This window comes from Ranitomeya variabilis, chromosome 4 (assembly GCF_051348905.1).
Source record: "Ranitomeya variabilis isolate aRanVar5 chromosome 4, aRanVar5.hap1, whole genome shotgun sequence".
Lineage (NCBI taxonomy): Eukaryota > Metazoa > Chordata > Amphibia > Anura > Dendrobatidae > Ranitomeya > Ranitomeya variabilis.
The window spans coordinates 398,074,420-398,087,792 of NC_135235.1; the positions used below are offsets into that span (position 1 = coordinate 398,074,420).

At 43.2% G+C, this 13,373-nt stretch overlaps 1 protein-coding gene across 2 annotated transcripts; it reads right to left on the bottom strand.

The window, feature by feature from the left end:
• Positions 1-9,008: 9,008 nt before the first annotated feature.
• LOC143768956 (uncharacterized) lies at positions 9,009-13,085 on the bottom strand. Of its 2 annotated transcripts, none has more exons than XM_077257559.1 (2): positions 11,569-13,085; positions 9,009-9,251 (listed from the first exon to the last, which is right to left on the bottom strand). In XM_077257559.1, exons 1-2 carry the CDS (start codon positions 12,769-12,771, stop codon positions 9,099-9,101), a joined length of 1,356 nt encoding a protein of 451 aa, XP_077113674.1. In that variant the 5' UTR covers positions 12,772-13,085; the 3' UTR covers positions 9,009-9,098. The 2 variants fall into 2 exon arrangements, with proteins under 2 accessions (XP_077113674.1, XP_077113675.1); XM_077257560.1 differs by having other exon boundaries at positions 11,565-13,085.
• Positions 13,086-13,373: the final 288 nt, after the last annotated feature.

Consider the following 13,373-nt stretch of genomic DNA (forward strand, 5'->3'; position numbering starts at 1 on the left):
CACCTTTATATTAAATGGTGAAAATTTCTTTTAGCAGTGCAGGGGGTAATCTGCTCAGTTGAGAGCTCTTAGAAGCTTTCCTCCATTAAGACTCTCAGCTGTGCACTGTTAGCCATTCCCATCTCCAATATAAGCTGGGCCCTGCCTAGAGATAGTTTATGCTGCATGGCTGGAGGTTGTTGCTGGTGGTTATTGTAGAAGGTGGTTAGTGGATTTATCTGTGACTGTTGCTAGGTTTTGAGTGTGTGATAATTCCCTTTCTTCTCCTACTTGGGTTTAATCTCATCCTTCACTCCACGGTGTTTACCTCTGTTGTTTATGTGTGTATATTTGTATGATTGGTATTTTATCCCCGTTCATATTACCTTGTTAGTCTAGATGATATATTACTGTACACTACTACTCCCCTCTTCCCTGTTTTATGAAGGATGCAAACCGAGAGCAGATTCAGGAGCTAAGGCAAGGTACGTTGCCCCGATGTCTTCACCATCACAAGCAATCCAGGCAACAGGGAGAGCTAAGGTGCCCCTAGCATTAAGGACAGAGAAGGAGCCCCTGGTCCTGGTGATGAAGCGAAGGCCGGGGGACCACCACGGTGCAGGATGACTACTGTACACAAGATGAGGTGCAAACAACAAAGGGTAGATTTATTGGAAGGCAAGGAATGAAGGGAATGAGGAAGCTGCAAATAGCAGTATACAATGGCAACAGACAATTTACAAGAGTTATGAACTTTAACTTTTCCGTAAAACAGCACGGTGCTACAACTATTACAGACTCAAAATATGTCTAACAAGCAAATGTAAACAATAACCAAGTGATTATGCTACTCTATGTATAACCTCCATGGCCTTTACTAAGCAGGCCACATGGCTCCCGTGTACTGACTACTGAAGCCTACACTAGGCCCTAACAGGTGCACCAAACAGGAACAGACTCACGATGATGTTGGAGAATCAGATCCAGTCCCAGGGGGGCCCCCAGCAGTCTAATATGGTGGTGCGCACGGCTTTCTGTCAGCTCTGTGAAGCGTGGTCTTCTCCTTCCTTCTGGATCCTAGGGATGCTCCTGGAAACTGTAAATCCCTTTCTCTGTATCTTCGTGGCTCTCTTGCAGCTATATAAGGACACAGTTCTTCTCTCTTTCAGCTACCAGCACAAAAAGTCCTCTCTGTGGCAGCCTCAGCTCACACACGCTGCTGCAGCTCCACACCTGCACTCTGCACAGACTAGTTCATTACAACGACTCTTGAAGGGGAGAAGCAGAACATTCCATCATGCCAGACAAGGGGGTGCAGCCAACGTGTTCCTCACTGTCCATAACAGCACCACCCTCTTACAGTGACACCCGACATGTCATGACAGGTGCAGATGCTTTCCTCCTCTAGATTCTGTGAATCTTTGGAGCAGACTTCAGATGCCTATGGAGTAGAATGTGTGAACAACTCTGCAAAATGGCCCATCTGTGGGTCCCCACAGTCAGTTGGGCATTTTGTAAATGTGTGGATAGCCAATAGCTGCTACTGCGTAGGCACCGGCGGCACCATCTTCCTAAAGAAAAAAATAATTATCTCCACTAAGATGGTGCCGGCTGTGCCTGCGCAATAGCAGCTATCGGTAATACGATAGATGCTACTGCGCAGCTGTCAGCAGTGCCATCTTGGAGGAGGCAATATTTTTTTTCTCTAGCAAGATAGCTGCTACGGTACAGCCATTGGTGGGCCTATCAGATCGCTGATAGCTGCTACTGCGCAGGTGTGGCCAGCGCCATTCTCAGACTGATTTATTTTTTAAAATTTATATATACCATCAAAAACAATAATTAAATACACATTATAGATACAATAATGCTGCAGTGCAAGCGCCGCTGCCGGCGCCTGCCTGCAGGAGGTGATTTTTTTTTAAATATACAGTGGGGCAAAAAAGTATTTAGTCAGTCAGCAATAGTGCAAGTTCCACCACTTAAAAAGATGAGAGGCGTCTGTAATTTACATCATAGGTAGACCTCAACTATGGGAGACAAACTGAGAAAAAAAAATCCAGAAAATCACATTGTCTGTTTTTTTATCATTTTATTTGCATATTATGGTGGAAAATAAGTATTTGGTCAGAAACAAAATTTCATCTCAATACTTTGTAATATATTCTTTGTTGGCAATGACAGAGGTCAAACGTTTTCTGTAAGTCTTCACAAGGTTGCCACACACTGTTGTTGGTATGTTGGCCCATTCCTCCATGCAGATCTCCTCTAGAGCAGTGATGTTTTTGGCTTTTCGCTTGGCAACACGGACTTTCAACTCCCTCCAAAGGTTTTCTATAGGGTTGAGATCTGGAGACTGGCTAGGCCACTCCAGGACCTTGAAATGCTTCTTACGAAGCCACTCCTTCGTTGCCCTGGCGGTGTGCTTTGGATCATTGTCATGTTGAAAGACCCAGCCACGTTTCATCTTCAATGCCCTTGCTGATGGAAGGAGGTTTGCACTCCAAATCTCACGATACATGGCCCCATTCATTCTTTCATGTACCCGGATCAGTCATCCTGGCCCCTTTGCAGAGAAACAGCCCCAAAGCATGATGTTTCCACCACCATGCTTTACAGTAGGTATGGTGTTTGATGGATGCAACTCAGTATTCTTTTTCCTCCAAACACGACAAGTTGTGTTTCTACCAAACAGTTCCAGTTTGGTTTCATCAGACCATAGGACATTCTCCCAAAACTCCTCTGGATCATCCAAATGCTCTCTAGCAAACTTCAGACGGGCCCGGACATGTACTGGCTTAAGCAGTGGGACACGTATGGCACTGCAGGATCTGAGTCTGTGGTGGCATAGTGTGTTACTTATGGTAGTCCTTGTTACATTGGTCCCAGCTCTCTGCAGTTCATTCACTAGGTCCCCCCGCGTGGTTCTGGGATTTTTGCTCACCGTTCTTGTGATCATTCTGACCCCACGGGGTGGGATTTTGCGTTGAGCCCCAGATCGAGGGAGATTATCAGTGGTCTTGAATGTCTTCCATTTTCTAATTATTGCTCCCACTGTTGATTTCTTCACTCCAAGCTGGTTGGCTATTGCAGATTCAGTCTTCCCAGCCTGGTGCAGGGCTACAATTTTGTTTCTGGTGTCCTTTGAGAGCTCTTTGGTCTTCACCATAGTGGAGTTTGGATTCAGACTGTTTGACGGTGTGCACAGGTGTCTTTTTATACTGATAACAAGTTTAAACAGGTGCCATTACTACAGGTAATGAGTGGAGGAAAGAGGAGACTCTTAAAGAAGAAGTTACAGGTCTGTGAGAGCCAGAAATCTTGATTGTTTGTTTCTGACCAAATACTTATTTTCCACCATAATATGCAAATAAAATGATAAAAAAACAGACAATGTGATTTTCTGGATTTTTATTTCTCAGTTTGTCTCCCATAGTTGAGGTCTACCTATGATGTAAATTACAGACGCCTCTCATCTTTTTAAGTGGTGGAACTTGCACTATTGCTGAATGACTAAATACTTTTTTGCCCCACTGTATATAATATTCATTATGTAAACTAGAGGGTAGGAAACTGAGGGATCAGTGATCTGGCAGAAGCCATACTGATGAATACCTACATGAAGACCTCCTACAGGCCCACCCCAATTCACGAGCAGATCATTACCTCAAAACTGAAAATAAAGATTAAGCAACAACCACAAGATGGATTTCACCATCCCAGGTATCATTTTAATTAGTATAATGGCATCAATCTGACACTGTCTGTAGGTCACTCAGCACAATTCTGCTGACAGGTTCCCTTTAAGAGGAAATATGGCCTCCTGAGTTCTTACTGCGACACAGTTTTAGCCCAAACGATTTGGATTAGCAAATACTGCTTCCTGGCTGAACACCTATATTAGGCATTACAATTTTTTAAGAGAAAATGTGGCCTCCTGATTCCTCACTGCAACACAGTTTTTGCACAAAAGATTTAAATGAGCAAATGGGGCCTCCTGAGACTGCAACACAGTTTTATAAACATAAGGATGAATGACCTCGGGGAGATCAAAACATCCAACACCGCGGAGACACCATCACGTGTTTCTCAACGCAGTGATCCAGAACACTGCCCCCATCCCTTATGGGAAATATGCAAATGCATGTAGAAAAGCCGTGGAGACACCATCACGTGTTTCTCAGCGCAAGCAATGAATAGCCAGGTCTTTCACTGGGAAGGAACAACCATGGGAAGGGCAGCATCCAATAAAGGAAAACCACCTATGCCAAAACATGGTATCAATCAACAGACAGCTGTTTCGGGGTATTTGCCCCTCATCAGTGTGGAGTAGGAAACGTGCTATTAGGAGCAGTGCCTAGTGAAAAGGCTATAAACATAAGGATGAATGACCTTGGGGAGATCAAAACATCCAACACCGCGGAGACACCATCACATGTTTATCAATGCAGTGATCCAGAACACTGCCCCCATCCCTTATGGGAAATATGCAAATGCATGTAGAAAAGCCGCGGAGACACCACCACGTGTTTCTCAACGCAAGCAATGAATAGCCAGGTCTTTCACCGGGAAGGGCAGCATCTAGTGTTGAGCGATACCTTCCGATATCGGAAAGTATCGGTATCGGAAAGTATCGGCCGATACCGTCAAAGTATCGGATCTCGCCGATTCCGATACCCGATCCCAATGCAAGTCAATGGGACGAAAATATCGGAATTAAAATAAACCCTTTCTTTCCTTGTAGGTTCATTCTATATGAAGGAAAACAACTAAGAATAATGTAGGATGTATTGGGGGACGTGGCGGAGACATTAAAGGCATAGAGGTTTAGCCCAATCAAATAGAATAGCAGGAATTTAATTTTTTTTTAAAGACGTTCGGAGTTACAAAGATATTGACTATGTTAAGATTTTTTTTATTTTGTCAGATATTGATGTTTCACTACTTCCACGCCCTTCACCCTCTTTTTTACTTCTCCCACACTTTCTTCTTCATCATCATCAGCATCTTTGGCATCAACTTCTTCACCTTATTCATCTTCTTCATCTTCTACCTATAATTTTTTTTTTACATTGTTCATATTCTTTTTATTTAACTATTATTCTTCTTCATATTCAACTTCTTCATCATATTCTTATTTGTGACAGGCATTCCCGTAGTTGTTATCTATAAAAGTTTGAAGATTACACCTTCCGTTCTGCCTGTCACAAAAGAGTTACATTTGTCCGCATTCAGTTTGGCCTGCAGCATCAGGCTTTATCCAGGGGCAAGGGGGAGGAAATAAATCCAAAGATAACCTTATGTCTTTTTAATATAATTGCTTTATTAATGGTGAACGGCAAACGGGCAATGATGACAGCATAGACGCCCAATAAAAGTATAAAAACAACTAGTGCAAACAGAACACCGGGAGATACATCTGCGGACCCATATCAAAGAATTCTTATCAAGACTATCAGTGTATTGGGTCACAGGTTATAAGACCAAAATAGGGGGATTCAAACTGAAAAAAGTCCCATGTAAAGGGTCGCTCTATCCCATTCATAGTAATGTCATACTACATATATAGCCTAACATAATGTACTGCAGCAGGAAGGAGTGATGATTACAATGTTCGGTGAGTGCAGAGTCCTATGGAAGATAGTGCCATACTCCATATACAACTTAATGCAGTTTAGTGCAGCAAAAGAGAGCGATAACAGGAGTTAATACATCACCCGAAATTAAGGTATTCAGCAGGTGTAAAGTCCCGGTGTCCGCCCCAACGCGCATTTCGGCACACCTTCGTCAGGGGGCGCATAGTGAGGAATGGAAAATGTGCAGGATAAATAGGCCAGAAACCGGAAGTAAAGGGAGCCGTAACCCGGAAGTAGCCGCGTGTATCCTAGCAGCCCGCAGTGCAACAGGGGGAGATGGCGTCATCCAGGTCATGTGGGCCGATACACGTGGGGCCCCACGTGGTCCGCCCACAACAACCATTGAGTCGCCATTCACCAGAGGATTCACCGGCGGGCGCATGCGCGGAACTCAAACGTCATAGAAGATTCATACGGGGAAGGAGAAAAGGCAAGGTATGGCAGTCTGTAATAGATGTAATTTATCGAACTAAACATAATAGTCACAATTTCTTTTTGCATGTTAGTCCTTAAGTCAACAGAAGACATACCGTATAGAAACAATACAAAAATAATAACAAAAAACAAAAGCCAAAAAAACAGCATTAATATGTAGAATATTACTGTTATAGTCAAATATGCTTAATTTTCTCTTCAAGAGTGTATTATCAATAATTAGTAAAGAGTGTATATATCAATACATAAATACAATGAGTTAGTTCAAACCCTCAAATAGTCATTTTGATGTTACATGCAATACGGAGAATAACCACTAGATGATAGTAAAGAGATGATTTTTCCTCATGTATTCAAAGTCTTTTTCTCTTTTAACTCTTCCTGTCTCTCTCTTCAAACATCTTCATAGGTATTCTTCGCGGGAGTATACGGCATAGATGGAAAGAATCTCACGGATATGGCCAAATGTATCCTAAATGCTCTAAAACTAGAAAAAACAGGTAAAAACATTAAAAAGATAAGGTGCGAAAATGCTATAAAAAAAGAGTGCTCAGCAGTCAGATGATCACAAAAAGGGAGCGAAACTTAAATTTTCGTTAAGACCAAGGGGGTGAGTTGTCTGTAAAGTCCAGATCCATTTCGCCTCAAGGCGTGCAAGCCTAGTAGTTAATTTACCACCTCTAATCCCAATATCAAGGCTATCGATTCCCCTGAATCTAATTAATTTAGCATCACATCTGTGATGTTCCCTGAAATGTCTGGGAAGTGTTTTTAATTTCGCAGTATCTAGTGTGGGATCAGCGGCCGCCTCGATTCCACGTACATGCTCACGTATACGGATCTTAAAATGACGTGATGTAAGTCCTACGTATATTAAGCCACAAGGGCATGTGGCATAATAAATAACACAACGTGTTGTGCAATTTATTGTCTTTTTAATGTCGAATATTTTTTCACCGCTAGAATCAGAGAAGACCCGAGTCCGGTCCATATTCGGACACGCCACACAATGGCCGCAGGGTGAGGAACCAAATCGAGGAGGAACACTATTAAGAAAAGTATTTCGCAGTAATCCCTCGTAGTGGCTCCTAGTAAGATGGTCTTTAAGGTTCCTTGCACGCCTAAAGGAAATCAGCGGGCGAGCAGGTAAGATTTTAGAAATAGTTTTATCTACCCTAAGAATTGGCCACGCTTTAGATAGGGCTTCGCGGATTTTATGAGACTGAGAATTGAAATTTGTCACAAAGCGTAACTGTCTGTCAGCCTGCTTCGAACCACTAGAGGACTGGCCATAGACCAAGGATTCACGTGAGACAAATCTGGCTCTATTATAAGCCTTCTTAGTGGCCCTTTTGCTGTACCCACGTTTGAGAAATCTCATCTGAAGTTCTTTAGCTTGGCGCTCAAAGTCTGCTTCGGTCGAGCAGATCCTCCGTAAATGGAGGAACTGCCCCACCGGCACAGCTCTGACGACATGTGATGGGTGGCACGAGGACGCATGTAAAAGGGAATTCGTGGATGTCGGTTTACGGAACAGGTCGGTTTGTAAAAAACCGAACTGGTCCTTCATAACAATGACATCCAAGAATTCCACAGATTCCCTGCTCCAATGATATGTAAGGTGAATATTTAGTTCGTTAATATTAAGTTCCTCCATAAAGGTAACCAATTCATGGGGGGGGTCCCTTCCAGATCATGAATATACATAAACAAAAACACGGAGGAAAAGAGTCCACTTCAACATATTTAGAGAACAATATACAAAAAGTTTATTAAATAATCAATACAAAAACAGAATTAAAAATACAAAACATGGGTGTATTGTTAATACCGCCATATCGCAGAAGACACATAGGAGGAAATGCGGCAATGACCAAGTCAGGGGGGAGTTCACATATACACCTTTTGGGTGGCAGCGTCAGCTCAGAAAATAGAAGGAATGTATGACCAAATACAATTACTACGTTCCACTCATATGGCGCAAATAGCCCAGAGTACAAAAGGTCATATATTCATAAGCACATGTAATTGCTGCTTACCCATTGTAAATCAGGTGTGTCCTCCCCACCTTGCTCGGTCCCCCCGGACGCGCGTTTCGCGTGGCTTTTTCAACAGGGTGTATCCATAGTGTGTCTCATTGTGTTTTTATATCATAGACCCGGAAGTAGAATCGGTGACGCCGGCGCATGCGCAGTAGCGTCCAGAGTGCATCGCTCAATAGGGCCATCACAGTGGGGAGTGTATGAGAGGCGGAGCTCCACCTTCCAAACACAAAAAGTGTGACACTCCCCACTTGTAAGTGATAGGTCCACAAGAAGATGGCTACGATGGACGACACCGGGCATGCGCACCACCAATTCCCAATAAAAAGGCCATGGCTACAGCCATTTTTTTAGTGATAAAGTTAAGATCGCTCAAAAACAGAAACAGAACGCCGCAGCGTCCCGAAATGTACGTAAACCGGAACGCTAGATAGATTAGAGGCGTCCCCAATAAAGTGGAAAAACAGGACGCCAAAAAGATGCAAAAAAATAATAATAACGCATCACATGTGTTTAGAGTGTGTACAGTTACATAAAAACAATGACAAAAAAAGACAGAAAAAGGGAGAAAAAGGAGCGTAGCAAAAAAAAGACAGATGACAAAAAGAAATAATAACATACATATAAATATATAAACAAAGCATATTATCATACATGTGAAACATATATGTGAATCCGTGTATACATAATGGAACAGACCCCACAACATATTGGGGAATAAATTGTACTATATATTGGTGGTCGCTTACAGTCCCAAAGTACATATTCAATGTCAAAGGGTCCGCTCACGGTGCTAAAATATAAACCAACCAAGGAGGTTAAAATTGATGTATGATCTATGATCCTGCACGTTTATAAAAAGCGCAGGGATATCAAGTGAAACTAAGTGAATAACTAAAGACCCCCAATTCCTGAACTAAACCAAATAATATAAACATGCTAGCAACTCATACAAACATTCACTAAAGAATGATGTTAGCGTATAGAGACTACATAAAGTGCAGATTCATAAGAAAACATAAACCACGTATAAGAACCTATACGTGGACAACGTATAGACAGAAACTACAGGACACTCCTTCTCTTCAGATTCCGAGACGTTCACCGGGTTTTGCTGCGGCGTCATCACCAGTGCGTAGCCATGGATAACTAATAAAAACTAAAAAGAAAAGAAAAACACACAACAAGACGTAAATATATAAAAAAATATTAAAAGCGAGTGGTGAAAAAATCACCCAAGAGAGGACAGCCAGGTCAAGGGACATGGAATATTTTCCACATTACATCCTCATTATATTGCTGCATGTCAGGACAGAGCCGAAAAATTATGGAAGTATATTTTTGGAACCAAATAATATATAGAACACGAAGGAGAACCCACGGGACTCTCACAGAAAAGGAGCGAAGCTAAGCTGTTCATTAAGTCCCTTAGGGGCAAGGGTGTCAAGGGTGACAATCCACTTACATTCACACTGTGCGAGTAACTTGGTCAGATTGCCCCCCCTGACACCTCCATGTATCACATCTATCCCTCTCACTTTTAAGCCCCTAGGGTCAGATCCGTGAAACAGTCGAAAGTGCCTGGGTAATGTTTTTAAGACCGATGGGTCTTCTACTTCTTTACCTGCCAAGATATCCCTTACGTGTTCTCGCGTCCGAACCTTAAGTTCCCTAGATGTGAGACCGACATAGATCAGGGAGCAGGGACAGGTCGCATAATAGACCACAAAAGTAGTGTTACATGAGATGTACTCTCTTATCTTAAATTCCCTGCTCCCATCAAAATTCTTGAAGGTCCCACATCTAAGGATGTTCGGACACGCGACGCACGAACCACAAGGAAAACATCCCTGTCTGGGACTCCTCGCACCAAGAAATGTTTTATTTTTTGGGGTGATATAATGGCTGCTTACCAGAGTATCTTTCAGGTTTCTGGCTCTCCTTTGTGTCATCAAAGGAGATTTTGTGAGATATGGGGCCAGGACACTATCGGTCTGCAACACGGACCAATGTTTGCTTAACACCTCACGAATACGGTGCCATTGGCAATTCGCAGTAGAGATAAATCTAATTGCCATCTCATCCTTCGCTCCTGACCTGTTCGACCCCCCTAGTAGGTCCTCTCTCCGTGTATGTCTGGCCCTTCCATACCCTGCCCTAATGCTACGACGACTGTATCCTCTTGCCCTAAACCGTTCGGTGAGGATGGCGGACTGTCTCTCGAAGCGGGCATCCGTAGAACACACCCGCCTATTCCTCAAGAATTGTCCAACTGGGATGGCTTTTATAACCGAGTAGTTGTGTGCCGAGGAGGCATGAAGCAAGGAATTCACAGAGGATTCCTTGCGATACAGATCTGTTTCAATAGAGCCATCCTCGGCAACACACAGCGTAATGTCCAAAAAATTAATTTCCCTAGAATGCCAAGTATACGTGAATTTTAAATTAAAGTTGTTAATATTCAGGGCCTGCATGAATTTGGATAGGCTGGCTTCGCTACCATTCCACACCATCAGAATGTCATCAATGTAGCGAAACCAGCCCACCACTGGGTCCGCGGCGTGTGCGCCATCGCCTTGGAAAATACACCTTTCCCAGTAACCTAAAAATAAATTTGCATACGAAGGCGCACACGCCGCGCCCATTGCAGTGCCCTGCAACTGTAAATAAAATTTATCTTTGAAAACAAAATAATTGTGGGTTAAAATAAACTCAAGCAATTCCAAAATAAGTTCCGAAAAATGGCCATCCCAGTTGGTAGTCTCAAGGAAGAAGCGGGTGGCCCTCAGACCATCTCCATGTCTGATCGAGGTGTATAATGACTCCACATCAATGGTGACTAAAATCATGCCCGCCTCCAGAGACAGCCCGTCCACCCTTCGAAGCACGTCAGTAGTGTCTCTGACATAGGAGGGCAGTGTCTCCACCAGAGGTTTTAAATAAAAATCAATAAATTTACAAATATTCTCGCATAACCCTCCTATGCCAGAGACAATAGGACGCCCAGGTGGATTAACAGCATCTTTGTGCACTTTGGGCAGGGCATAGAAGGTAGCCACCTTAGGGGACCTTGGCATAAGTCCATCAAGGACCTTTTTGGGGACAACACCTGACTCGCTCGCCAACTCCAAGATATACTCCAACTCCCCTGAAAAAACCGAGGTGGGATTTTGGGGTAAACACCGATATGTTTCTTTGTTCTTTAATTGTCGAAATATCTCTTTTTCGTATTTTTCAATTGGCCAGATCACCACATTCCCCCCCTTGTCTGCAGGTTTAATAACTACTGTGTCCAGAGCCTGTAGCTCCCTCAGCGCCTTCCTTTGATCTGGTGTTAGGTTGTCATTGTAGAGTCCCCTTGGAATCTTAATTAGATCCTCAATGACCAATCTGCAAAAAATGTCTATCTGTGGACACAGAGACAAAGGGGGGAAGGTGGATGATCTGGGCAAAATCGAAGAAGGAAATTTACCTACTGAATCTGGTTGTTGTTCCTCAAGTAGGTCTTCCAGGGCCGATAAAGCAACGGCTTCCACGTCACTAGGAAGTTGATTACCAGAATTTTTAGGGGCGTGTAACTTCTTCAGTAGTAATTTACGACAAAATAAATGCGTGTCTTTTACAGCTGTAAAAAAATTAAACTGATTAGATGGAACAAAATTAAGACCAAGTTTAAGGACTTCAGACTGGGTTTTAGAGAGGGAATGGGTAGATAGATTAATCACCTCTAAGTTGTTATTTTTCGCCTTCCGCTCGTACGTAGGAGGGGAGGTAAATTTTCTCTTTTGGGAGGTATATCTTCCTTTTGCAGCTCTATTGGGTTGTATTTTTCTCCCTCTATCACCATGTATGCTTTTAGATTGGTCGGATGTCACACTCAGTTCATCCACTGAAGTAGCGGATGACATTGAGCCCGACCTAACCAGTGATGTTGGGCGAGTTCTCATTCTCCCTGTCCTCCACCTATATACGTGATTATCGCGGTAGTCTGAATTGTCTCTTTGCAGTTTTTTTGTCTTGACCGCACTTATCTCTTGCTCCCATTTGAGGAAATCACTCTCAAGGTCACCATTGAGTTTCCCCAATGCTTCTGGTGTCAAATCTTCTTTTATAAATAGTTGAATATCGTCAATTTCCTTCTCCAATTCCGCTAGTTTGGTCTCATCAAGTTTAATAAGCAAACCGATGAAGCCTCTAGAACATATATTAGCAGTATTCTCCCATTCGGTTTTAAATACCTCGTCTTCAATTGGATAAGAGGGGAAAATTTGGACACGTAAGCCCCTCGGAATCAGGTTGCGAGCCAGGTATTGCCCCAAAGTGGCCCTATTCCACCACAGCTTTGTCCTTTTATGCAGCAATAACCTCAGCCTGGCAATCCTCTCTCTAGAATCACCACCACTCGCGACAGTAGAGCCGACATTATCCTCCTTAAAGGCCTCCTGCAGCCGAGACAACCATGTCTGGTCCCGACTACGAAAATCCATTGACTTCTGACTAACTGCTGTGGGAAACACAGAAAAGCAATATTTAATATTACAGTCATGAAGCACCAATATACTCAGTATGTGTGAGTGGTAAGTACCAACTCTCTCTAGGCACTCCTCAGGTGCCCTTCTGGGACTACTCCAAATCAATACATAAACAAAAACACGGAGGAAAAGAGTCCACTTCAACATATTTAGAGAACAATATACAAAAAGTTTATTAAATAATCAATACAAAAACAGAATTAAAAATACAAAACATGGGTGTATTGTTAATACCGCCATATCGCAGAAGACACATAGGAGGAAATGCGGCAATGACCAAGTCAGGGGGGAGTTCACATATACACCTTTTGGGTGGCAGCGTCAGCTCAGAAAATAGAAGGAATGTATGACCAAATACAATTACTACGTTCCACTCATATGGCGCAAATAGCCCAGAGTACAAAAGGTCATATATTCATAAGCACATGTAATTGCTGCTTACCCATTGTAAATCAGGTGTGTCCTCCCCACCTTGCTCGGTCCCCCCGGACACGCGTTTCGCGTGGCTTTTTCAACAGGGTGTATCCATAGTGTGTCTCATTGTGTTTTTATATCATAGACCCGGAAGTAGAATCGGTGACGCCGGCGCATGCGCAGTAGCGTCCAGAGTGCATCGCTCAATAGGGCCATCACAGTGGGGAGTGTATGAGAGGCGGAGCTCCACCTTCCAAACACAAAAAGTGTGACACTCCCCACTTGTAAGTGATAGGTCCACAAGAAGATGGCTACGATGGACGACACCGGGCATG

Bases quoted from the DNA above. Each gene is read 5' to 3' on its own strand.
- LOC143768956 (XM_077257559.1), bottom strand. From the start codon at position 12,771: ATGTTGAAGTGGACTCTTTTCCTCCGTGTTTTTGTTTATGTATTGATT. The intron at 9,252-11,568 runs GTAGGTAAATTT...TTTTCTTTTTAG, and splicing joins AGGAACAACAACCAGATTCA to TTTTTATTAGTTATCCATGG.